This window comes from Rattus norvegicus, chromosome 20 (assembly GCF_021556685.1).
Source record: "Rattus norvegicus strain SHRSP/BbbUtx chromosome 20, alternate assembly SHRSP_T2T, whole genome shotgun sequence".
In the NCBI taxonomy this organism is placed as follows: Eukaryota; Metazoa; Chordata; class Mammalia; order Rodentia; family Muridae; genus Rattus; species Rattus norvegicus.
The window spans coordinates 45,567,695-45,595,610 of record NC_141553.1 but is presented as its reverse complement, the minus strand read 5'-3'; the positions used below and the strand labels follow the sequence as shown (position 1 = coordinate 45,595,610).

The following is a 27,916-nucleotide window of genomic DNA, read 5'->3' as shown; positions in this document are numbered from 1 at the left end:
TGCACGCCAGAACCACTGGTCCTTCACATGTGTCAATTCTTAAACATCTATAATCTCCCCCCGCCATTTCCATCTGGGGAGACTGAGTCCAAAGAGGTTAAATACAGTGCCCTGGATCACATAATTCACAAGGGACTCCTAGAAACCAAACTCTTCACAATGTATACTGAACTCGTAGTTTTAATTTACTTCTAACTTAAATTTAATAAAACCTCTAATTTGACTACTAAACTTCCGACAAGAAGTCATCAGAACGAGCATCTGATATTGACCTAATCAAGGAGTTTAATGTTAAAATGTGTCTGATGGTTGCTAAGAAGCTTCAGTGGGAAACCAAATCATGGGATAGGTCTGACTTTGCCACCACTGAATGGTCTTCCGGACACAATTATACCAACATTCTCTCAAACCCTCCTTGTCTTAGTGAAGATCATAATACCAGGTCTATATAATCCCCCAAAAAACTTGGATTTGCAATCTTTCTAAGGGAGGGTAAGGGCTTTAGTTATCCTCTATGTGTTAATTCAGTGTTTTCACTATGTTATGATATCTTCATTTGACAAGTTAGCAAAAGACGGCTACGTTTTGAAAAGCATTCTTGTTACACATGAAATTGTGTCTTTTAAAGGCTGACCACACAGTCATGCATGTGGTAATTTGTGTGTAATTAAACATGGAAGATCAATTTATTGAATTCTTTCCTTGTGTCAAGCACTAGGCTAATTACAAAATAGCCCACATAATTTGCAGGTCGTCATGCGGAATGAAAGGATGGAGCCTCTTGCTCGAAGGTAAAGCGTTTTAAGACTGGGATAACAGAGCAATAACTCAGACACTATGCCTTTCCAAGCTCCTCCAGGTGATAGCAAATGATGCTGCTCACCCATGAGGCTAACTCTGGTGAGGTGACCAACAGGTAATGGCAAGCAAAAACCTGTCTCCTCCTCATGAAACTCATAGTAGAATAAGAAAAAGAATATGAATCGACAGTCTCATAAAGTACTCGATAAGGATAGTTACATATTGACAAGTATTCCAAAGGAAGGGACTTGGCACCAGGAGATGGTTTATTCAAGGCTTGGGCTCAGGAAAAACTTCCCAAAGAAGTCATATTGTGGTGTTTAACTTAGAGACAATAATAAACCCGCTGATAAATTCAACCAAGGGCCAGGAAGTGATGCATTTGACTAACAAAGGGTCATAAGTGGAGATGGAGCGTGAAGCCAGGGGTGACGGTGATCAAGGTGGTAGCGGGTTTGATGCCCATACAAGGTGAGCTCTTGTGGAAAGGAAGGAAAGTAGGGCAAGGCTTGGCTTCTGGATGAGTTTATCCAAGTATGACATTGGCAGGAAATTTAAAGTAAGGAATGCAGTTTATATTTCACTTGGTTTTATTCTTTATAGCATCATTTCAGAAGATAAGCAAGACTTGACTCTTTCACAAACCTCTCTCTGTCTCTGTCTGTCCGTCCATCTGTCCGTCCATCCGTCCGTCTGTCCGTCTGTCCGCCTGCCTGCCTGTCTGTCTCTGAGTCGGCAGTTTTAAAAAGCTTTTGGCAACAGGGCATTTGATTCTTTGACAATGCTAATGCCATCTCAGGGAAGATCTAAAACCCTGCACCAAGGATGCAATCCTAAAATATTGATTGACACTCACGTGGTGATTAATTCTGTTTACTTTTCGCTTTGTTAGACAGCACATTGCTCATTCTTTCCGCAATGCCAAACGTGGTCTTGCCCACACGGTGAAGGCAGTGATCGTCTTGTTAGAGGTTTGGTACATCCTCCATCTCAGGTGAAGCCCACATGTTCTGGAAGGCTTAGCAGGGAACTGAAGAGCAGGAACTGACGAGCTCAGAAGTTGTGCAGTGTTCTTCCTTCTTAAGCACTAGTGGATCTGAAGGCTTAAGGGAGAGCCATTCTTCAGCCAGGCCTGGTGACAAGCACTGTTCACTCAGGCATTCAGAAAGCAGTAGCAGACAGATCCCTGTGAGACTGTGAGGCCAGCCTGGTCTACACAGCAGTTTCCAGTCCAACTGCTACTACAAAGTGAGACCCCAAATCAAAGACAAAACAAAACACAATAGCCCCCTTCCTAAACAGAGAGTAAAGTCTGCCTTGATACAGAGACAGACAGACAGACAGAAAGTAGACTGTAGCTGCCTTCAGACACACGAGAAGAAGGCATCAGATCTCATTACAGATGGTTGTGAGCCACTATGCGGTTGCTGGGAATTGAACTCAGGACCTTGAAATAGCAGTCAGTGTTCTTACCCAATGAGCGATCTCTCCCGCACTAGTAAGTCATTCTTGTGGGTCTTGGAGTAAAATTGGCTATTGAAGCCTTAGACATAACAACCTTCTACATTGACATCATTGACTTAAAAAGTCATGAAAGAGTCCTGTCAACCTTTGGAGGAGAAGAAAAAGGATAAGACCAAGAGTGAGCAAAAGAACACCTTCTTTTTTCTCTCCATCTTTCCTCTTTTCCTCATGCCCTTTCATGACTCTGGTGTCTCTTTTTCTTCTCACCTGCTCAAGGGATCATCTTAAATTCTCTCCAGATACTTGTTTCCCAAGATGGTCCCTGCCACATTAGGATCAAATGCTTGGAATTTCGATATTTCAAACTCTTGATGCATAGAGCTTCTTTGGCCCTGGCTGGCAGGGAATAGCTCAGTGTTATTATGTACCCAAGCCTGTGTGCACAAGACATGGCTTGCAAACAGCTAGCATCTGAAGACCACCAGGGACTAGGGTAGTTCTGGTGATCTGGCAAGTCGAATGTACTATGCATCCCATCAAAATCTCTCGCCGTGTTTGTTATCTGTACTGTTTCCAAACTCAGCTAAAAAGCTTCTTGTGATGGTTCAGTATCGTGCATCTTCCCTCTTCTGTAGCATTATTGTTGCAGAAGGCTGGCTGGAGGTTAGGTACCAACATGAAAGAAGGAGAGACTGAGCCAAGTGGAATGCTTGCCTTTAAATCATTGATGTCTGACCGTAGCCATGAAGAGAGCCATGCGAACATTCTTTTATAAATAAAACAGACCTACATGAATTATTCCCCCTTTCTCCTACATATACATAATTCAGTCATCTTAATTAGAATTGTATGCTCTGGGATTTGATTAAAAAAGAAAACAACCTCCAGAATGTTTGTCTGTTCTCTGTGATGCCAAGAAAGTAATCACCAGTTTTACAAACCGATTTCCCCACAGCAAGGAAACTTCTTGTCTAATTTAATTGTTCAAATCTGCATCCTATGGATCTAAATGCATCCATGGTAATCTCTAATTTTCATTTTTTTTTAAAATACCACTTGTAAAAGCTCTCACAGGCAAAATCATTGCTGTTCTCACCCAGAGGACCATGCCTCATAGAGTCGGGAGCTGCAGTTCTAAAGCCCCACAGTAGGTGGCGCCGTGCCACACAGATTCCCAGGAGGCTCAGTCTTGCGAGGCAATTGACCTACAGGGAGGCATTGGTTTTCTTGGATGTTCCTGCTGGTTTCGCCCGCCCAGAAAGAAGAGGTTAGAAGTCTTTCCACATTTAACTGGAACAGTAAACTGTTGTTTTCTAATCGACTCTGACACCAAAGACCATTAGGCTTATTTAATCCAATCCTGAAGAAAAATTATACTTTGAAGCCCCCCTTTTAATGCCTGGCATGTTCTCCTAGTCACCTGATACTGTCCTCTTCAGGTTTATTAATTTAATTAAAACAGTATCGCTCTGGTTAATCTATGAGTAAGGGTTCTGGACAATTCACAACAAAGTTCTCTACATATTGAGACTTTGAAGTTTGCTCTTTTAGCACTTTGGGTAAAAAAAATCTAGAAATGAATGTATAGGTGGATATTTGTAAATATATATATATATATATATATATATATATATATATATATATTTACTTTTACATATCAGTTACCCTAAAATTTGCCAATTACTTAGTAGCCTTAACATAATCAAACTTTTTTTTTTCTAGAAGACATAGGAACTTGAGATAATTTTGCAAAAGATTATTAAAACCGTCAGTATGTTCATTCAGGAATGACAAAGCCATGGTGTCCTTTCTAATATATTGTTCATTATTAAATATTTGTCAAGGAAGTCTGTCTCAGTGAAGCCGCAGACACTTATAAAATGTTAATGTCTTTAAGAATTACCAGGGGAAAGGAGAGATGTTGTGTGAGAATTGTGTGTGGTGATTAATTACACAGATTCGATGATCTCAGTAGATACGCAGGCCCCCTCATACCTTCCCTCACATCTGGTTTTGTGTCCTCTGACTAGAAGATCTGCTCTGACTTCTGTTTGCAGTGTGTGTGGCCCACTGTCCTTTCCACTTGCCACATAACATTTATTTTTCCACTTGTCTTTGTCCATTTAGGGTTTAGATCTCTGTCCAATTCCCGGGGCTCCTGGAAGTCCCACATTGGCTTTTCCTGGCCTCATTCACTGTGTTGGCGTCCAAGCCTGGCCTAGTTAGGCCAGCCCACTAAGTATTATCAAAATTGCTTGAGTCCACTAGAGCTTTCAGAAGAAGAGTGGTGTGGTTGGCTGCAGAGAGCTTTCTTCTCAAGGCCTGGCATGCACACTCTCCAATTGCTTTCTCCTTTCCTTTGTATGCTGTTGTTTCTGAGGTTCTGTCTAAGCTCCCCACCCCTTTCCTCATTTTACACAGCTTTTTAATGGACCATCTCAGCCTCTGACTCCCAGCTGTTAGTTATGTTTGTATGATAATCAGCTCTAAGTCCATGGCTATCCCAAATCCCTTTCCTGACTTTTGAGACTGTGGTTGTTACAGAGGTACTTAGCTCACTAGCACTGTAAAATCAAATTTCATGCTTGAGTCTCTGAATCTATCTCAGAAATCCCATATTCACCCTTATAAAATAGATTATTATTATTATTATTATTATTATTATTATTATTATTGCTTTGTTTTTGAAAGTGTCTATGTAGTCCTGGCTTTCTTGGTGCTTACTGTGTAGACCAGGGTGGCCTTGAACTCAGAGAGATCCTCCATCCTCAGTCTCCTCTGTCTCTTGAGGGCTGAGACTAAAGGTATATGCTGCCACTCCCAGCTTAATATATATATATGATTGTTAGGCCTGTGAGTATGTGTTTGTACCATGGAGGTCAGAAGAGGGCATTGAGTCTCATTGGACAGAGTTATAGACAGTTGTTTGCTGCCACATGGGTGCTGAGAATTAGACCCTGGTCCTCTGCAAGAGCAGCAAGTGCTTCTAACCTCTGAGTCCATCCTCCAGCCCATATTCACTTTTGATCCATTTTTCTTCCTCTAAATAATGGCAAGGTCTGTTATGTCTTGGGAAACCCTTATGTCTTTTTTTTTAAAATTCTTTTGCTATTATCTTTTTTAAAAAAAGTGTATCTGTCTTCAGACACACCAGAAGAGGGCATCAGATTTCATTATAGATGGTTGTGAGCCACATGTGGTTGCTGGGATTCGAACTCAGGACCTCCAGAAGAGCAGTCAGTGCTCTTAACCACTGAGCCATCTCTCCAGCTCCTTTTTTTGCTATTATCTTTTAGCCATTGTCATTACCTATTTGGATTTGGGCATCAGATTTCTAACCAGCCTTTTTGTTTTTAGCTTCACTCTTCTGCTTTGAACTTTTGAAACTGCACTTGGATGACCACTCATATAACCAGAGATTTTGTTTTGTTTTGTTTCTTAAGAAAATTCTATGGCTTATCTATTTTCTATGAATTCTTTGTTCTCATCTATTTGGCCTTGACTTATATTCCACTTTTTCATAACACCTTTCAAGTACCTGCTTGAAGTATTCTTTATCTGCCATAGAGCACCATGCATTTTTCTCTACTGTAACACTTACAGAATCTATTATATTAGCCAGCTTCTTTGTTTTTATCCATACCAGACTGTGAGCTCTACAGAGGCAAATACAGCTACTTCATTCATCTATTTTGTTTATTCTTTCAGATCATTCCTCTATTATAGAATAAGGACACAAGATAGACATAGTGGCTTACTATTCCTGATAGGAATACAAGAATGGATAAATTTAGTTTGAACCAACAACTCATACTCCTTGTTGGACACTCCCAATGGAATGGCCATGGTGATTAGAATTGTGTTCTTGTGGAGGGCTTGGTAATTTTTTCCAACATAATATATTTATTGATTATTTGGGAATTTCACATAATACACCCAGATCACACTCACTTCCCAGCCATTCCAGGTCTGCCTGCCACACTCGTGACCCCCCACCCCCCACCCCACAGAAGGAAGAAGAAAAACCCAGCCTCCCACAAGCTCAATTTGTCTATGTTCTCTCTGGAGCATGGTCAAACTACCAGTTTTAAAGAAAACCAAGTCTTTCCGCTCCATCCCCCCCAGCAGAAGCCATGAATGTGAAGAGCTATACTTCAGAATCCTTATCATCACAGTTTTTAAGAGTTCTCTTTTATGGGTTCTAGTCTAGGCTGTTACATTTTTGGAGTGGGGTCAGTAGGGTGGTGGTGGGTGAGGTAGACATTTCTGATTGCCATCTGATCCAGTCATGTGGTGTTTTGCTGAGGCAGAGAGTATAAATCCTGACAGTATCAAACTGGACTGCTGCTATCCTGACAAACAGAGGTTGGAATCACCCCAAAGGACTACTTCTAAACAGGTCCATATCCCCCTGTCCTATTTATCATCTTTTTTCCCTACTTTTGGATGGTGGGCTAGCAGGGGGGTCAAAGCATTTGAGAAACCTTAATGAAAGTAGGTTTTAAAAATCTAAGTCTACACATAGGGGTTGTCACAAAGCCTTCTATGACTCTCAACTCTATATGCATAGATCCCATCACAAAACCACAATTATGAACAGCTAAGACAATATGCCTCTACCAGAAACCAGTAGCTCTATTGTGGTAGGTCTTAAATGATGAACAAATCAAGGACTTTCGAAATTGCTATTATGAAGATGTTCAAGGACTTTACAGAGGATATGAATAAATCTTTTAATGAAGTCTATGAAAACACAAACAGTTGCATGAAACAATAAAAACAATTCAAGACATGCAATTAGAATTTGATAATCAATGGAATAACTAAAGAAAATCCTTACTGAAATAAAACTGGAAAAGAAAATTTAGTATTTCAAATAATAATCTCAGGGGTATGCCTCACCTACAGGTGTTGCAGACAAGATTGAAGAAATAGATAGCTGAATCAAAGAAAAATCCTAAGTCTAAAAAAATCCTGACCCAAGAGGGAGAGATGGGTCAGTGGTTAAGAACACTGACTGCTCTTTCAGCAGTCCTGAATTCAAATCCCAGTAACTACATGGTGGCTTACAACCATTTGTAATAAGATATGATGCCCTCTTCTGGTGTGTCTGAAGACAGCTACAGTGTACTTATAGATAATAAATGAATAAATCTTTAAAAAGTTGAGATATATAACTCTAATGAATTATCTTAAAAAAAAAAAAAACAAAACCCGACACAAAACACCTAGGTAATCTGGGACACTACAAAAACAAAAAACAAAAAACAAAAAACCCTAAATATATGAGTAATAGGAATAGAAGATGGAGAAGAAACCCAGATCAAAGGCAGAGAAAATGTATTTTTTAACAAAATCATAGAAGAAAATTTCTCCAATATAAAGAAGGAGGTGTCTATCAGTGTGATGGAAGCATATAGCACCCCATAAAGGGTATAGGGAACATATAGAACTTCATATAGACTGGAACAGAAAGGAAATTACCCACGCTACATAATAAACAAATAAACAAAACTCTAAATATACAGAAGAAAGGATAAATCTGCAAGGGAAAAAAAACTAAGTCACATATAAAGAAAGGTTCATTAGAATAATAATACCTGACTTCTCGGTGGAGACTCTGAAAGTCAGAAGGATCTCTACAGATTTGCTGCAGACTCTAAGAGACTACAGACGGCAGCCCACATTACAATACCCAACAAAACTATCACAGTAAATGGATAAAGAAAAAAAATTCATGATAAAACCAAATTTAAGCAGTATGTACCTATAAAGCCAGGCCTACAAAAGGTAATAGAAGAAAAGCTTCAACCTTAAGAGGTTAACCACCACAGGAAACACAAGAAATAGTCTTGGAGCAGCAAATAAAAAAAAGGGGGGGAATCACATATCAAGCAAAACAATAGCAATCAATAAACATAGCTTATTAGGCTCCACATCAATGATCTCAATTACTCAATAAAAAGACAGACTAACAGACTGGATTTGAAAACAGGACCCATCATCCTGCTGCATCTGAGAAACCACCCTAACATCAAGGTCAGAAAAAGATATTCCACGTAAATGGACCCAAGAGGGAAGCAGGTGTTGCCATTTTAGTATCTGACAAAATATACTTCAAACCAAAGCTAATCAGAAGATATAGGAAAGGATACTACATACTCAAAGGAAAAGTTGACTAAAAGGACATTACAATTCTAAATATCTATAATTCGAACACCCAAGTCTATAAAAGAAACACAAATACAGTTAAAATCGCATATTGTTCCTTACACCCTAATAGTGGGTGACTTCAAATATCCCATACCTGGGAATATAACACACCTGGGAGGACTATAACACAATGGAAACACCCATGAACAAAAATAGTTGACAGAAAGAAATATCCAAACTCAGTGCTAAAATGAGTATCACCAATAGACAGTTCATCCAGATAAAACTAAACAGAGAAATGCTGAAGCTAAAAGAGATACTAGACCAAATGAATCTAGCAGATATTTACAGAACTCTTCACCCAGACATACAATTATACCTTTTCGAAAGCTCATGGAGCTTGCTCCAATATTGACCACATGCATGAGCACAAGACAAGTCTCAACTGATACAAGAAAACTGGTATCCTATCTGACTATGACATTTTAAAGCTGGATACCAAGAGTAAGAATGACAAAGAGTTTAAAACTCATGGAAGCTGAACTACTTAGTACTAAAGACAAGACATAAAGCAAGAAGGGAATTAAAAACCTTTCATAATTGAATGAAAATGAAAATACAACCTACCCCAACTAATAGGTCATATTAAAGGCAGTTTGAAGAGACAAGTTTATATCAGTATGTGTCTACATAAAACCAAACCAACCGAACAAACAAAGAAACAAAAAAATCCCAAAAAACAAAAGTGGAGTGACGTCATATTAGCACCTTAACAGCACACCTGGGAAAGCTAAAACAAGAAGAAATAACACCCAACAACAAGAACTAGCAGACAAAAAGAAATAACCGAACTCAGGGCTAAAATCAATCAAACAAACAGCAACAACAACAGAAACAATACAGAGAATCAATGAAACAAAGAGTTGTTTCTTTGAGAAAAATCAACGGGATTGACAAACAGGTAACCAAATTAAAAGACACACAGAGAAGGTACAAATTAGTAAAGTTGTAGCTAAAAAGGGGACAATACAATCAACGCCAAGGAAATTCAAAGAATCATAAGGATTCTTTCCTCCTAACAGGAAAAAGGCCCAGGGACAGATGTGTGGGATGATGTCACACAGGTGAGGCAGATACAAGATAGAATGGGGCCTGTCATTGGATGAGAAGGTAGGATGGGCGGGAGAAAAGTTTGAGGGAAGAGGAGGAGAGTGGAACGGAAAGGAGGGGAGGAGACTGGGAGAGCCGCAGAGAGAGAACATGGAAGCTGACTTTAAGATTCCATGCTGTAGGGCTGGACAGATGGCTTAGTGGTTAAGAGCACCGACTGCTCTTCTGGAGGTCCTGAGTTCAAATCCCAGCAACCACATGGTGGCTGACAACCATCTGTAATGGGATCTGATGCCCTCTTCTGGTGTGTCTGATGACAGCTACAGTATACTCATATAGAATAAATAAATATTGAAAAAAAAAAGATTCCATGCTGTACTTTTATAGGGTGTTATGAATGTTCTTAAGAGATGGTTGTGTACAGGGCTTTGTATGCTTAGGTGGGCAATTATATCTTATCAATTGGAACAGATGTTATTGTGTTGTGTGTACTTTCTTGTGGCGATTTGACTTTGGGAGAGTACGTGGGCCGCCACAGAACTGGGATGTGTGCTTCTGGCAATGTATCTACCGGATATCTTGGGGCACTGTGGACCCGGATCTAGTGAGGGCAAAGAAAACCATTTGTTTTTATAATTTTACAGCAACACAGATGGCTTCACAGCAGAATTCTACCAGGCTTTCAAAGCAGAACAATACCAATACTACTTAAATTACTATGCTGAATAGAAACTTGAGCAATGTTTCCTGTTTTTTTTTTTTTTTTTTTGCAAGCCCTATTATACTGATACCAAAACCACATAAAGACGTAACAAAAAAAGAAATTCATAGACCACAACACACCTATAATTTTTTTCAATAAAAATTGCAAACAGAATCTAAGAACATATAAAAAAAGGTCATCTACCACAATATTTGGCTTATCCCAGAGATGCAGGTTCAACATACATAAATTGAAAAAAAAATATACCTGAAAGACAAATGCTACATGATTATTCATTTGATGTAGAAATCTTTGACAAATTCTAAGATCTCCTCATGATAAAAGTCATGAAGAGACCAGGAATGCAACGGACATGCATCAACACATTAAAGACAATTTATAGCAAGCCCACAGCCATTAACGTAAATGGAGGAAAATTCAAAGCACTTGTACTAAAGTCAGGAACAAGACAATGTTGTCCCCTCTCTTATTAACCATTCAATACAGTACTTTTAGTTTTAGCTAGAGCAATAAGATAACTGCAGGAGATTGTATTAATTTGGGTTCTCTAGTGTAATAGAATTTATAGAATAAATCTCTTTATATACGGGGATTTATTATAATAACTACAGGCTCACCCACCTAATTCAACAATAGCTTATTATGGACAGAAAGCCCAGTAGTTGCTCTGTCCAGAAGGCTGGATATCTCAATTGGTCTTCACTATATGCTGGAATCCCAAACAGATGGCTCTAGTGCTAGTGAAGAAATGGACTTGTTAGTGAAGCATGGCAAGCAGTCAAAGAGCAAAAGCTTCCTTCTTCCATGTCCTTTCTATAGGCTTCCAGCAGAGGGTGTGGCCCAGATTAGATCTGCATTAAAGGTGTGCCATCTTTGATCCTAATCCTAATCTACTCCTCATCCTACTGACTGTCATTGGCTTTGCTTAGGGTCTGGTACCACACAGCGAAACAATTATGGCTTACTTGGGGAGACTAAGTATAACTTGCTTGACAGTGGCCTAATGTCATTGGCACTTGATGGTGACTCAAGTTAGAGCTGGTTATTTTCATAGACCTCCTTTCCATTCCACTCTCCTCCTCTTCCCTCACGCTTTTCTCCTGCCCATCCTTCCTTCTCACCTCATTCTATCTCTCTGAGTTTTCTTGGACTCTACCCACTTTCATTGGTCTAGAGGCTCCTGAACCATATAGAACTGCAGGTTTGGAACCTTACAGTCCTAGGATATCCATCAGAGGCCTGCCACACCAAAACTATCAAGGTTCACCCCCCTCCCAGTACCTACTACAACAAGAATATCTAGGGACTAAAACCATCTAGATAGCAAATGGCCCTCGAAAGAACAAAATCAACAGGAACCAGGGCAACATGACACCTCCAAAGATCAGCGATCTCACTACAGCAAACCTTGGATATCCTAGCACAACTCAAACACAAGTAAATGACCTAAAATTCAATCTTATAAAGACGATAAAGACCTTTAAAGAGGAAATGAAATGAATGAATGCCTTAAAGAAATACAGGAAAATACATCAAACAGAGGTCTTTAAAGAGGAAACAAATAAGTCCTTTAAAGACATACAGGAAATACAGTTAAACAGGTGAAGGAAATAAATAAAACTGTGCAAGACTTGAAAGTGGAAATAGAAGCAATAAAGAAAACACAAACTGAGGAATTCCTGAATATGGGAGACCTAGGGAAGATGTCTTAGTCAGGGTTTGCATCCCTACATAAAACATCATGACCCAGTTGTCATGAAGCAAATTGGGGAGGAAAGGGTTTATTCAGCTTATACTTTCACATGGCTGTTCATCACCGAGGAAGTCAGGACAGGAACACTCACAGGGCAGAAACTTGGAGGCAGAAGCTGACTCAGAGGCCATAGAGGGGTGCTGCTTACTGGATTGCCTCACATGGCTTACTCAGCTTGCTTTCTTACAGAACACAGGGAGACCAGCTCAGTGATGGCACCACCCATAATGGGCCCTCCCATCCTTGATCACTAATTGAGAAAACACCTTATAGCTTGATCTCATGGAAGTATTTCCTCAGAGGAGGTTACTTTCTCTGTGATAACTCCAGCTTGTATCAAGTTGACTCACAAAACCAGCCAGCACAAAAGAGAACAGGAACTACAGATGCAAGCATCACCAACAGAATACAGGAGATGGAAGAGTCTCAGGCATAGATGATACAATTGAAGAAATTGATATATCAGTCAAAGAAAATGTTAAATTCTAAAAAATTCCTGACACAAAACATCCAGGAAGTCTGGGATACCACAAAAAAGACAACCTAAGAATAATAGGAATAGAAGAAAATGAAGAGTCCCAGTTCCAAGGTCCAGAAAGCATTCTCAACAAAATTATAGAAGAAAACTTTCCCAACCTTAAGAAATGGTTGCCTATAAACATATAAGAAGCTTATAGGGCCCAAATTAGAGCAGAGAAGCAAAATTCTTTCAGCACATAATTATCAAAACTCAGAATTTACAGAACAGAGAAAGAATATTTAAAGCAGTAAGAGAAAAAGACTAGGTAACATTCAAAGACAGACCTATAAGAATCACACCTGACTTCTCAACAGAGACTCTAAAAGCTAGAAAGTCACGGACAGATAGCTTGTAATCTCTAAAAAATTACATGTACCAGTCTAGACTACTATACCCAGCAAAACTCTCAATTACCATAGATGGAGAAAACAAGATATTTCAAGTCAAAAGTAAATCCAAACAGTATCTATCCACAAATCCAGCCCTACAGGAATTACTAGAAGGAAAACTCCAACTCAAGAAGGAAAACTACATCCAAGAAAACACAGAAAACAAATAATTCCATACCAGCAAAACCAAAGAAATCACACACAAACTCACACATATGCATGCACGCGTGCACACACACACAGACACAAACAGACATATACACACATGCTAATATCACACAAACATCAAAATAACAGGAATTAACAATCACTGGAAATTAATAATCTCTCAACATTAATCGACTCAATTCCTCGATAAAAAGACACAGGATAACAGAATGGATGCAAAAACAGGATCCATCATTCTGCTGCATACAGTAAACACATCTCATTGATAAAGATAGAGTACCTCAGAGTAAAGGGCTGGAAAAAGGTTTTTCAAGCAAACAGACCCAAGAAGCAAGCTGGAATAACCATTCTAATATATAATTAAATAGACTTTCAAGTAAAATTAATCAAAAGAGACAGGCAAGGAAGGACACTTGATACTCACCAAAGGAAAAATCTACCAAGATGATATCTCAATTCTGAACATTTATGCCCCAAACACAAGGTCACCCACATTTGTAAAAGAAACATTGCTAAAACTTAAATCTCTCATCAAACCCCATGTATTAATAGTGGGAGACTTCAACACCCCACTCTCACCAATTGACAGGTGATCAGACAAAAACTAAGCTGAGAAATAATAAAACTGATAGATATTATGACTCAAATAGAAATAACAGACATCTATAGAATGACATCAGCCAAACACAAAAGAATATGCCTTCTTTTCAGGACCTCATGGGTCCTTCTCCAAAATTGATCATATAGTCAGTTATAAAGCAAGCCTCAACAGGAACAAGAAAATTGCAATAACGCCTTGCATATTATCAGACCGCCATCAATTAAAGCTGGACTTCAACAACAACAGAAACACTGGAAAGTCTGCGTACTCTTGGAAACTAAACAATTCTCTACTCAGTGATCTTTGAGTCATGGAAGAAGTAAAGAAAGAAATGAAAGGGGGTTGGGGATTTAGCTCAGTGGTAGAGCGTTTGCCTAGGAAGCACAAGGCCCTGGGTTCGGTCCCCAGCTCCTGAAAAAAAAAATTAAAAAAAAAAGAAAGAAATGAAAGACTTCCTAGAATTCAATAAAAATGAAGGCACATGGATAGAGCTAGAAAATGTCATCCTGAGTGAGGTAACTCAGACCCAAAAGAACATGCACTGTATGTTTTCACTAACAAGTAAATATTAGCTAAAAAATGTACAGAATACCCAAGATAAAGTCCACAGGACTCAAAAAACTCAACAAGCTGAAGGACCCAAGTGAGGATGCTTCAGTTCCACTTGGGAGGGAGAAGAAAGCAACCACAATGGGGGAGGGAAGGACAAAGGAGGAAAAGGGAATAGGGGAACATGATTTGGTATTGGGTGGGAGGGGGAAAGACGGAAGCCCTGAGGGCCAGTAGAAATAATGGAAACAGGTGACCTTAGGAGGAAGAAGGTTGGCAAGACCCTCTAGAATGTACCAGAGATCTGGGAAGTGAGAGACTCTCAGGATTCAAGTGGTGGGGACCCTAGATGAAAGGTCCTGTACTGGGGAGAGGAAACTTATTGAATCCGTCTCCATCAGAAAATCAGTAGGGTATAGCATCAAGTGAGGGATGGGGTTGCTATCCCACAGCTAAAGCTCTGACCCATAGTTCTTCCTGTCTGAAAGAAATGCAGGGATGGAAATGGAGAGGAGGCTGAGGAAAAGAAGGTCCAGCGACAGGTCCAAAGTGGTTTCCAGCTCAAGGGGAGGCCCCAAGACCTGACACCATTACTGAAGGTATGTGGCGTTCACAAAAAGTAACCTACCATGACTGCTCTCCAAAAGACCCAACAAGCATCTGAAAGAGTCAGATGCAGATATGGGCACCCAACCAACAACAGATGCTGCTGACTCCTCTGGTTGAATTAAGGAAAAGCTGGAGGAAGCTAATGAGGAGGGCAACCCTGTAGGAGGACCAGCAGTCTCAATCAACCTGGACCTCTGAGATCTCTCAGACACTGGATCACCAACCAGGCAGCATACACCAGTTGAGATGAGGCCTCCAACACATATATAGCAGAGGATTCCTGGGTCTGGGCTCTTTCAGAGAAGATGCACCTAATCCTCAAGAGACTGGAGGCTGGAGGAAGTTTAGAGGTCTGGTGGGGTAGGTGGGGTAGGGACATCCTTATGGAGACTTGAAGGAGTTTTGGGGGGGAAGGAGGTATGGGATATGGAACCCTGGTGGGGGTGGACTGGGAGAGGAATAAAATCTGGAGTGTAAAAACAAACAAATAAATACATTAGGGAGGTAACCACTAGCTGCCTAAATGGATTTAAGGTCTACGTAATAAGCACAGATTCATGCTGGGTACTATGAACCGAGGAAACGATCTATGGATGAGATCCATGAAACCTAGAGGAAAGCCTATGACTGACACTTATTTAAAACAGTAAAATTTCTAATTACAGTTTAAACAATTATTCTTATACCCACTGTAGAGTGTAGCTCTCATTCCTCACCAAAGAAGCTTCTCTTTGCAGCAGATGGAGACCATGACAAAAATCCACAACTGGTCACAATGCAGAGGACAACAGACAGTAGGGTGCCCTGCCTCACTCACATCTGCACCTAATCCTGCAGCTCAGGGAACATTGTGGAAGAAGGGACAAGAGGATTGTAAGAACCAGAGGATCAGGAAGTCTTCTGGGAGAATCGAACTGGGGAACACAACATTAGCCAAAACAGGGCCTGAACAAATAAAACACCAACTGATGTAATAATGTGATTTAGGAAAACCCATAAAGGCTCCACGTCATGATGAAGGATGGAGCTCTAGATGAGGGAAGGCTCTACAGGCAACTAATGCCTGCATTAGTCTTCCTAAAGAACAGTCCCACTAAGTCATTATGTAATCTCAAGTAGTTACCCCTAAAACACACGAATAACACCAAATGGATTCCACAGGTTGCATATATGTTCATATGTCTATATACGTATAAGAATAGTACTTAAAAACATTAGAGATATGCATGAAAATAGCAAGAGGTTGGAAGTGGGTGAACTGGAACAGTGAAGGGTGCAGGATATGATGATGGGGATTGAAGGGGATCAAAGTATAATAAATGCATTAAATGTCATAATAAAGTTCACTAGTTGTCACAATTCATAAATGTTAATAAAGATGAAAAAACTCCTGAGGGAAAAGTGTTCAGTAATGGAAATTGTTTAAGAAGCCCTGCTATCGGTTGGGTAGTGGTGGCATATTCCTTTAATCCTAGGGCTTAGGAGGTAGAGACAGGCAGATCTCCGAGTTTGGGGCCAGTTTTATCTACAGCACAAGTTCCAGGACAGCCAGGGCTAAACATAGAAACCCCGTCTTAAAAAAGTTCTGTGGGACTGCTAATGGTGGTAGCCAGGGTGTCTCTGAATCTTTCACCTGCTCTTGGGGCCCTTTTCCTTTTACTGAGTTGCCTTACTCAGGTTTGTACTTAATCTTATTGTCTCTGTTATGCCGTGTCCAGTTGATATTTCTGGGAGTCCTGCACTTTTCTGAGGAGAAATAGAGGAGTGGGTCTGTGGGAGATGGGAAGAAGGGGGACTGTTGAGATGAATTTAAAACAAAAGCCCTTGCCATGGTGCTAAATACCTTTAATCCCAGCACTCAAGAGGTATAGCCAGGCAGACCCCAGTTATAGATAAGTCTGTTCTACAGAGCAAGTTCCAGGACAGCCATGGCTACGTAAAAATCCCCGTCTCATCCCCTGCGCAAATCCCTGCTATGAATGAGGAATTACATATCAGTTCCTACTATGCATGTGCAGCTCAGGCATAATACAAGTCACTATGACCCAGAGGTTTGTGTTTTCTGTCCTTATAATGAAATGTACAGGATTAAGAAATTGAGAGTGAGGTGAACAGCAGTAGGAGTACCTATACAGGACACCTATAGCTGTCACCTATGTGTAGACTCTAAGCATCCCTGGTATTTCTATGTCTTGTCTCTAAGGAAAATGTAGAAGTAGGATATCCTACACATTCTAAGTGCAGAAAAGATTTTCTTTGTGAAGCTTACCAGATCTAAAAGGACAGCTGTTAGAAGAGGTGCACAAGGAAACCCCATTTCCCATAGAGACAGAAGGGTCCATTTTAATGGGTAATGAGACAGGAAAAATGAGGAAAGGATGACAAAGTGGCAGAGAAAAGGAGGCTGCAGGCCAGAGTGGTCACACACCTGGGGCTAAGGAGACAGGTATCCACTACAGGGGCTGCGTTTTGAAATGGAAAACCAGGCTCGTTTTGTTTTTATTTGATACATGGTCTTATGTAACCCAGACTGGTTCTGGATGAAGGAAACGGTAGCCTGATTTTCCTCCTTTCTTGGGAAGGGGCTACATTGTACTTAACTACCATGTGTTTTGGATCAGGATACTTTGGAAACAAGCTTAGTTTATGAATTGACCTTACCTCATGGAAACCCTAGTGATAATTACATTTCAAAAGCAGAAATACATATACGTCTTGATAAATTGTTGTGAGGGTGTTAAGATATCACAGATCAGTGACTTCAAATATTTCCAGCACTTGAAATTTTTGTTTTTTAGAAAAGGTCATTTCTCTCTAAATTTCCAGCACTTCACTAGTAATGAAGAATTGGACACTAAAGTGAGTATTTTGGCAAGAAAATATTCCTCTGGAGAAGGAGGGATGAGAAGGCTTAAGCCACTGCTAGAGCTAGCTGGAAAATGAGCAAACCAATGAGAAATGATAGTTGCTTTGGTGTTTCACACTTTATTTGGATTCATCACCACAGCCTCATAAAGTAAATGGAAAACATGAAGTGTATCTCATCCTTATGGAGTAGGAAGGGGAGGAGAAATGTGTGATGGATATTCCCAGTTGTCAATCTGACTACATCTGTAATGAACTACTGTGAGGTCCAAATTGAACCTCTTCCAGGACCTCTTGAATGAGTCTCATGGAGGCAGTGATCGATGCAAAAGCACGAGGAGTTTAATCATTCTGACATGTTGGGGTCATCTCACTTCAAGGGGAGACAACCCTGAGCAGACTCTAACAGAGAATTATATACCTTGCAAACAATTGGGGCAAAATTTAAACAATCGGGGCAGAATTTGCACGATGGTAACTAGGGAGGGTACTATGCACATTTGGTGGAGCGAAACAACTTTCAGATTGGACTCAGTGTACGGTTCAAGACTTTTCCAAAGTGGGGTTGGTTGGAAGCCATAGGTAGCTTTGTGTGACAGTTTTGCTTGTAGCTGTTCTGGTAACTAAACCAGCCTTTTTCTTCCTGGAAGGGAGGGTGTCCTTGTGCTTGGAGATTTGTGGTGGGAATTTTCCCACTGGGCCCAGATTGGCCCCAACTCTGCCTCTTTCACTACAAGTCAGAAATGGAGGGCATACCTGGGATCCAGATCTTGAGGCCAGAAGACACAGGTGTTTGATCTGAGTCTTGACATAGAATGATGCATGCTTTTCATCCAGATCTTGAGACATTGTGGAGGCGAAAGTCTTAGGCCCAGGCATGGCACATACCTTTAATCCCAGGAGATAAAGTCAAGCAGATCTCTGAGTTCAAGGCCAGCCTGGGACTGAGCGAGTCCCAAGTAAAGAACAGTTTAAGTCCAAGCGTGGTGGTGCACACTTTTCATTTGGTAATCTGGGCCACACCTCCTGCTTGAGGCCTATATAAGGACTTTGGAAGAAGGAAGACTCACTCTCTTCACCTGCTTGCCAGCACATCTGTTGGAACCTACTCCAGGATTCTTGCTTCTACACAAGCCCAGCTGAAATGCCTATCCTCAAGGACTGAATAACTACTAGATTCTTGGACTTCCCATTCACAGTTGCCCATTATTGGGTTAACTGGACTGCAGACTGTAAGTCATTCTAATATATATTTTTTAAATATATAGAGAGACATTCTGTAAATTCTATGACTCTAGAAAATCCTGCCTAATAGAAGTGTTTGGAGTTTGCTGCATCATCTGCATCTGCAACTGGTTGGGTGAGGTGCATCACGGGGGACTTTACTGCCGAGATCTGTTGCTTACCAGACTACCCCAGTGTGTGGCAGAACAGTGACTCTTAGTTAGTAGAAGGGCATCCTGGTATCCCCAAGTTCTTTCTAGGGGATCTGCAAGTCTCCTCCTTCACCTTCCCTTCCTCTCCCTTCCCTTCTCTCCCCCTCCCCTCCCCTTCCCCTTCCCTTCCACTCACCTCCCCTGATCTCTCCCCCTTCATCCCTCCCCCAATTGCCATCCTTCCATCCTTTCTTTCTTATTAATTATTATTATTATTAATTATTAATCATTCCACTCATTTACACCTCAGATTATACCTCACTTCCCAGTTACCCCTCCACTGAACTGCCTATCCCCCACCCCCCTCCCCCCCCCCTTTGCCTATAAGAGGGGGTTCCTCCACCCAGCCATACTCTCCTGCCCCACCCCTCCAGGATCCCCCTATGCTGGGGCATCAAACCTCCCCAGGACCAAGGGCCTCCCTTCCTACTGCTGTCAGGCAAGACCATCCTCTGCTACATATGTATCTGGAGCCATGGATCCCATCAGGTAAACTCCTTGGCTGGTGGTTTAGTCTGGGAGAAATGGGTGGTCAGTCCAGCCTATGTTGTTCTTCCAATGGGGTTGCAATTCCCCTCTGCTTCTCTAGTCCATTGGCTTCAAGCATCTACATCTGCATTGGTCAGTTGCTGGCCAGGCATCACAAGGAACTGCCACACCAGGTTCCTGTCAGCAAGAGCCTCTTGACCACTACAACAGTGATGTGTTTGGTGTCTGCAGACAGGATGGATACCTAGGTGGGGCAGTCCCTGGTCGGCCCTTCCTTCAGTCTCTGTTCCATTTTTGTCCCTTTTCTTCTTTTAGACAGAAAATTAAAAACTTTGAGATGGGTGGGTGGCCCCATCCTTCAACTGGGGCCGTGCCTATCTACTGGAGGTGATCTCTACAGGATCTATCTCCCCATTAGATGCACATTTTGGCTAATGGCCTCTCTGTTGGGTCCTGGGAGCCTCACATTTCCCTGTTATCTAGGACCCTCCAGTGGTTATTTCCTCAATCACCCTTGCTACATATTTTTGTTTGCTTTCCTGTACCTTGGTACCTCACTTACATCTCCAGTTCCTGATACTGGCCCTCTTATTTCCTCCCCTGCCTTTCTTCCTCCTAGGTCCCCCTCTCCCTCTATCTCCCATGATCATCCTGTTCCGCCCTTAGTGCAGGACTGGCATCAACACCCTGGTCCTCCTTCCTTCTAAGCTCCATATGGTCTGTGGGTTGTATCATAGGCATTGTGAGCTTTTTGGCTAATATCCACTTATCAGTGAGCACGTACAGGGTATGTCCTTTGATGTGGGTCTAGATTACCTCACTCAGGATGATATTTTCTAGTTCCATCCATTGTATTTGCCTGTGAATTTGATTAAGTCATTGTTTTTAATCACTGAGTACTACTCCATTGTGTGAATGTACCACTTTTTTTGTATCCATTCTTCTGCTGAGGGACATGTAGGTAGTTTTCAGCTTCTGGATATTATAAATAAGGTTGCTATGAACATAGTGGAGCACGTGTCCTTGTCATATGTTGGAGCATATTTTGGGTATATTCCCAAGAGCGGTATAGCTGGGTCTTCGGGTAGCACTATTTCCAACTGTCTCAGGGAACACCACTGATTTTCAAAGTGGTATTGCCAGCTTGCAGCTCCACCAGCAGTGGAGGAGTAGCCTTCTTTCTCCACATCCTCAACAACACCTGCTGTCAGCTGCATTTTCCAGCTTAAGCATTCTGATTGATGTGAGACGGAATCTCAGGGTTGTTTTGATTTGCATTTCTATGATGACTGAGAATGTCAAACATTTCTTTTTTCCCCCCTTGTTTCTAAATTTTCTTTTTCTTTTTCTTTTTCTTTTTTTTTGTTGGCTATTTCTTTATTTACATTTCAAATGTTATTCCCTTTCCTAGTTTCCTGTCCATAAGCCCCCATCCCCTTCCCCTCCCTTTTCTTCTATACGGGTGTTCTCCCTCCCCAATTACCCCTGCCTCTCCCCTCCCCACCCTGACATTTCCTTACACTAGGGGGTCTAGCCTTGGCAGGACCAAGGACTTTTCCTCCCATCGGTGCCCAACAAGGCTATCCTCTGCTATGTATGCAGCTGGAGTCATGGGTCTGTCCATGTGTATCTTTGGGTAGTGGTTTAGTCCCTGGGAGCTCTGGTTGGTTGGTATTGTTGTTCTTATGGGGTTGCAAGCCCCTTCAGTTCCTTCAATCCTTTCTCTAATTCCTTCAAGGGGACCCTGTTCTCAGATCAATGGTTTGCTGCTAGCATTCACCTCTGTATTTGTCATGCTTTGTTTAAGCCTCTCAGGAGACACTTATATCAGGCCCCTGTCAGCATGCACTTCTTGGCTCCATGAATATTGTATAGTTTTGGTGGCTGTATACATATGGGCTGGATCCCCAGGTGGGGTAGGCTCTAAATGGCCATTCCTTCAGTCTCTGCTCCAGACTTTGAGCTAAAATCTTATGTAGCCTTGGCTGTCCTGGAACTCATTTTGTAGATCAGGCTGGGTTTTAACTCATAGATATCAGTCTGCTTTTGCTTCCTGAGTTCTGGGATTCAGAGCGCGTCCCCCTCATCTGTTTTTTTTTTTATTTTTTTTATTTTAAATTTTAACTGCATGGTATATGACATATAAAATTCACAAGAACTTTTTTTGTTTCTGTTTTTGTTTATTGAGACAGGGTTTCTTTGTGTAATAGACCAAGCTGTCCAGGAACTCACTTTGAAGGTCAGGCTGTGCTTCAACTAAAACAGAGCCCCTCCTGCCCCTACCACCCGAGTACTGAGATGAAGGGGTTTGCACCACCACGCCTGCCTACAAAAACTTTTTGGTGCTTTTGTTGATGCATGAGACAAAACCAAAACCAAAGCCAAAACCAACGAGACTTTGGTGATATCTGAACTGTACTTTGGTTTGTCCTGGGTTTCCTATCTGGGGTGAGAACATGTGCGCACTGCTTCTTCCCAGAGGAAGTTTTGTCACCAAACGAATATAGTAATTATGGAAACCAGTAAAAAAATTCTACCTGTAGGGTCCAACAATTCCATTTCTGAATATATACCCAATGAAAAGGAAGTCAATGCAATACAGAAATAGGTAGATTATTACATTCATTTTGATACTATTTGCAACAGATAAGATAGAGTCAATATAACAATCCATCAATGAATGAATCAATAAAAAATATGTTAATATTCACAATGGAATACTAGACAATCGTAGGGAAAAGTCCTGCTATTTGCAACTATATGCATGAAATAGAGGACATTATTAATACTTAACTTTGTCTCCCCAACGGAATCATTGCATGGTCTTATCCATATGTGGACTGCAAAAAACTTCAACACATAAAGGTAGTGGTATCGTTACCAGGCAGAGCAGTGGGGATATTAGGTGAACAGAAGGAGTAATTCTACAAATCTGTTGATTAAATCAGCATGATTTAATCACTTAAAAATGGGTACATGCATCCATCAAAACACACATTTGGAGGTTCAGGAATGATAAGAGATGTGTTTAATGCTCAATACAGATATCACATAATTTATTGCTTAAGCAAGGACATTTTTGAGAATAAATAATTTTGAGAATGAATAATTATAGCAGGTGCACAATGTTACTTTGAGTGTTTTCAGTTTTCTGCCTAGTAACTGATCCCCAAAGTAGTTAAGTGACATAAATTGTTTCAGATTCTGTTTACTTGTGAATATATCAGACAACTGAGGATGAATTTGGTCTCTAGTATATTTTGTTTCTAAAGGTTGAGTTCTAAAAGTAGAAAAATGTCATTTGGATGGCAGCAGTCTCATTATTTTTAACTCAAGAATTAGTATGAAATATCGTATAATTATTTAGGTAGTCTTTAATGGCATCTAATTGTATAGACATATAATTCTTTTGACAGTTGCAAAACAACGTTCATGGAAGATTAGGATCAATGTTTACTTGATTAGATTTTAAAAATTAATTAATTTCTTGCTTTAAGTTTATTTGTTAAAACAGCATAGGACACTGGTCATCTGCAAATAGTGTATATGTAGGTGTGTCACAGCAGTCTGTCTTTCCTTCCATTAGCAGAACCTTCACATGGGCCTGCACACCTGTGGGAGCCTTGGCTGGGGCTTCAGCTCTGCCTTGGTTTGAACCTTGGGCTTTGGTTGACAGAGCCTATGACCCTTTACCACTTAGCTTCGAATCTGCTTCCCAAGCTTAGGGCGAGCGTTGAAAGCAAGACAGCTCAGTTGGCACGTGGGGCCCTTTGACTTCTTAGGTTTAACTAATTAGGCTTCACTAGGGCACTGATTGCCTTTACATTGTTGGCCTGCATCTTCTTTAGGACTTTCTTGTGCTTCTTGGTGAAGCACATGTTCCTCAGGAACTTGAGATCGAACCCCTTAAAAGATTTGTACCTTATGACCGAAGTTTTTAGATGCCATTTCTGTGCCACTTGTGGGACAGGTTGTGTGTGGTGTGGTTCTTGAACTTGGCCATGTCTACAGGGTAACCTGCGGCTCTGCAGCACCTGGGTCCAGAAAAGTGATTAAATTAAAAAATAATTTATTTGTTATATTTCCAAGACCGGGTTTCTCTCTGTAGCCCTAGCTGAACTGTAACTCATTCTGTAGACCAGGCTGGTCTCAAACTTACAGAAATCTACCTGCCTGTGACTCCCAAGTGCAGGAGTTTAAGGCATGCACTCCCTTTGATTAGATTTAAGTAGCACAACTGTTAGAGGGAGCTTTTGACTCATGTTGTGGGTGGAGCTTATGACTCATTGTGGGTGGAGTCTGTCACAGACACTATATAAGGCTCCATCCAGCCCTAGTGCCTCATTAGTTCAACAAAGAGCTCGAAGGAGTAAGTACAGAAGCACAAGTGTCCAGAGCCGAGCCTAAGTCATTTGCTGGAGATCACCAACTCTAGGTAAACTGATCCTCTTGTGGGACTGTCTTCAGAATCCTATTTCTCTCTGGCTACAACTTTTGTTTGCGTCTTTATCTTTGGCTTTCAGACGAGGAAAGAGAACGTTCACTCTAAACATCACCATGTAAGAGTTTCACAAGACAACTTCATGGGACTTTTCATGATGAAATAAACATTTGAATTTTTCTTTCTTTTTGAAACGAGGTCTGTGTTGCTCAGGCTAGCCTTGAACTTCAGATGTATGCCACATTTTCTTTGCTCCTTAAAGTAAAATGTATGTATAGTTTTTGAGGTGTTTTAAATATTCTTTCTTTCTTTCTTTCTTTCTTTCTTTCTTTCTTTCTTTCTTTCTTTCTTTCTTCTCCTCTTCCTCCTCCTCCTCCTCATCCTTCTTAACTTTTATCTGCATTTATCTTTTTCTGGCTTTTGAACAATCTGTTCCTTCTCAGTGAGGATCATTTCAGTGTGGCAGGGGTAGCTTACATATGGGCTAATCCGGTCATGAGCTTTGTACGTTAGTTGGCTCATCTTAGGTGCCTTGTTCACCTGGATATGTTCAATGACTAGAGAATCAATATCTAAACCTTTAAGTTTAACATCACTCTCTGCATTTTAAAGCACGTGCAGCAAAAATTCAGGCCATCTTTTGGTTACCATCCCTATGTCCAGCTCTATATTTCTTGGACACTATTCTTTGTTCTTTGCTTAGACGTATGTAACGCCTTTAGTATTTGTAGTATGATTATTGCTGAATTATTTCTGATCACTTGGGATGATAGTTAACACTGGAAAGCAAGCCTTTTACAAATGCCAGTGATATTGTTTCCTTTGGTAAAACTCCAGGGTGGTTGAGGCAAGGCCATGGCGGCATCTCACTGAAGGTGTGGTGGATTTGCTGCCTTATTCACACGTGGTCATTTCTCTGCAGACCTGACCAGTCGTGTTTAAAATAATTTTTAAATTCCATTTTCCTTTCCCAGCTCCAGTTCCTGGAGTGATCACTTGGAGACTAATTATTTATTATTAAATGCTAGGCCACAAGCTTTGGCTCATTCCCTGATTAGCTCATACCTTTTTAAACCAATTTAAAATAAATTTTCTATATCTACCACGTGGTTAGGTACTTCTCTTCAGTCCTGGCCCACTTCTCTCTCACAGTGTCTCCCTGAGTTCATCTACCTGCTGGTCTATGTCCATCTTCTTGGTTTCTTGTTCCATCCCCTACTCTCCCCTGGCTATTCCCTTGCTATTCCCCAGAATCTTCTCTATAGATTCCTTAGTCACTTTTCTTTGTTAACTGTACTAGGATTGACTTTGGTTTTATGATTGAATTTAGGTGAGGATTAAAAAAAGAATACAGTCCTGCCTCACTCCCTACTTCTCTCAGAAGGGGGAGGCTTCCCCTGGGTATCTACCCCCTGCCCCCAACCTGGCACGTCAGACCTCTGCATAACTAGGTGCATCCTTACCCACTGAGGCCAGCCAAGGCAGCCCACCTTAAAGAACACATCCCATAGACAGGTAGCAGCTTTAGGGACAACTCCCACTCCAGTGGTTGGGAGACCCACATGAAGACCAAGTTTGTACATCTGCTACATATTTGCAGGTGGGGAGATAGGTCCAATGGGAGGAGTTGGCGGTAGCAATCAGGATGTGAAGTGAATAAATAAATAAACATGAAAAAAAAAACCCTCAATTAAATCCTTGCAAACAGGGAAAAAGAAATCTGCAAGTGCCTTAGAAAGAAATGTTAACCAGGGTGGAAGGTGAAGACGTCCACTCCCGTCTAGATCAGTTAAAGATCCAGGAAGGATCAGAGCCCACAACTAAAAGTTTTGGTCAGAGAAGACAACTCTTCACCCAGAAGTTTCCAGAGAATTCCCAGAAAGCTGGCCTGATTGGAAAGATACCCTTGGCTGCTTTGTCTCCTTCTTCTAACCACCTGAATTTTGGTCATTTTAGATGTCTTTTAAAAAATGTCACAGATGATCAACTCAACTATGATTCTTTGGTGGTCTAGTATCACCTGGAACTATGTAGGTAAATATTTGTATTGGATTTATTTACATCTCAGGTGTCAAAGGACGACTACCAGTTCCTTCCAGAAACTGAAGAATGGTTGTTTCACCTCGAAGGAGGACTCCGAGAACCCACTTGGAAACGGAGGCAATCTGTCCAGTTTGCCTGGACCTTTACTCTGATCCTGTTTATCTCTCCTGCTCCCATGTATTTTGCTTGGAGTGCAGTAAAAAATGGTTCACAAACACAGAAGACTTGATAATGAACTGTCCCTTGTGTCGAGAAGAACACAAGAGTCCTATCAAGTTTGATGGAGTCATGAAACAGCTGGTCATCCTTCTAAAACAGCATGGCCCCTTACTGAAGCAACATATAGTGAAGATCACTGGACTCCTGGGATTGGTCTCAGAGGATAGAGCTCTGGCAGCTAAGACTCCTGAGCCCTCCCTGGAGCCTTCTAATGATTTAAGGCCTGTCTGCTGTGAGAAGCCTGGTCATAATTTGGTGGAAGATCCCAGAAGATTCATTCCCTCAGCTGGTGTGGTGGACTGCTCCCAATTCTTTTCAGTCTGCCACTGGGAAGTTGATGTGGAGAAAGGGGAGGAATGGGCTCTACGTATTTGCAAGAAGCCAGTCAGGAGGAGGAACATCTATTTACTCTGTGAACATGAGTTCCAGTTGTTTGGCAAGAAGACAAGAGGAATCAGAGTTAATTTTATCTCAGAAAGACACCATGGAAGCCCTGGCCTTTGCCAGGTAAGGATTTGCAAAGCCCGGACTACTGAAGAAACCATGTTTGTGATGAGGAAAGTAATGACCTCACCTACTAGCACCATTCTCTGTGCTTCTTGGAGCCCACTCCTTTGTTCCACTTTGTTGCCAGTGGAAGTGAAAAGTGGTGCCCCATTTGAACATCTGCCTTTGGGTAATTCATCAATTACTAGTTTTCAGAAGGTCAAGTTACCAGAGACTGGAGGACCAAGGTAAAGACATTGCACTAAGAGTTGGTAGACTTCTGGGGAACTCCTGAGATCACTCTGGGGATAACTATATTGTAGGCAAATAGCATGTACTGTATATTTTTTTACATAAAGAAATATTGTTGGGCTGGAGAGATGGCTCAGCGGTTAAGAGCACTGACTGCTCTTCCAGAGGTCATGAGTTCAATTCCCAGCAACCACACGGTGGCTGACAACCATCTGTAATGAGATCTGGTGCCCTCTTCTGGCCTGCAGTCACATATGCAGGCAGAATGCTGTACATAAAATAAATAAATAAATAAATAAATAAATAAATAAATAAATAAAATACTGTCAATATTTTATGGAGATGGAGTGTCTGTGCTTACTAGTTTTTTATGTAAACTTAGTACCAATTGGAGTCATCTAAGAGATAAAGGGAGCCTCAGTTGAGACGCCTCCATAAGATCAGGCTGTAGACAAACCTGTAGGGCATTTAAAACATTAGTGATTGATGCAATAATGTTCAGTTCATTGTTGGTGAGGGCACACACAGGCTGATTGGTCTTGTCTGTTCCCTGCAGTAAAACCATAACTAAGACACGATTGCATTGACAAAGGAAGTTTCAAAAAGCCCAGCAGAGACTTTGTTCTCCGGTTAAGGCTCATGAAGAACATTTTGAGCAAGCATAGAAGTCTAGAAAGGAAAAATATAAAACATATGGTTCGAGTATTAATGGGACACAAGCAAGGGAAATGAAGCTAAATCCTGTGTTCAATGATATTAAATTGAATTAAGGGAGTGGTGACCTTGGGGCAAGATGCTACCCAGCTAAATGTAGCTGTATGCTCGGTGGTACACACCTTTAACC

At 41.1% G+C, this 27,916-nt stretch overlaps 1 protein-coding gene across 1 annotated transcript; it reads left to right on the top strand.

The window, feature by feature from the left end:
- Positions 1-1,210: 1,210 nt before the first annotated feature.
- Positions 1,211-27,072, top strand: Rfpl4b (ret finger protein-like 4B). Its single transcript, XM_087598785.1, has 4 exons — positions 1,211-1,272; positions 1,694-1,772; positions 24,155-24,226; positions 26,221-27,072. Exons 1-4 carry the CDS (start codon positions 1,211-1,213, stop codon positions 27,070-27,072), a joined length of 1,065 nt encoding a protein of 354 aa, XP_087454911.1.
- Positions 27,073-27,916: the final 844 nt, after the last annotated feature.

Bases quoted from the DNA above. Each gene is read 5' to 3' on its own strand.
- Rfpl4b (XM_087598785.1), top strand. From the start codon at position 1,211: ATGGAGCGTGAAGCCAGGGGTGACGGTGATCAAGGTGGTAGCGGGTTT. The intron at 1,273-1,693 runs GTGAGCTCTTGT...TCGCTTTGTTAG, and splicing joins GGGTTTGATGCCCATACAAG to ACAGCACATTGCTCATTCTT. The intron at 24,227-26,220 runs ATGATGAAATAA...CCGAGAACCCAC, and splicing joins ACAACTTCATGGGACTTTTC to TTGGAAACGGAGGCAATCTG.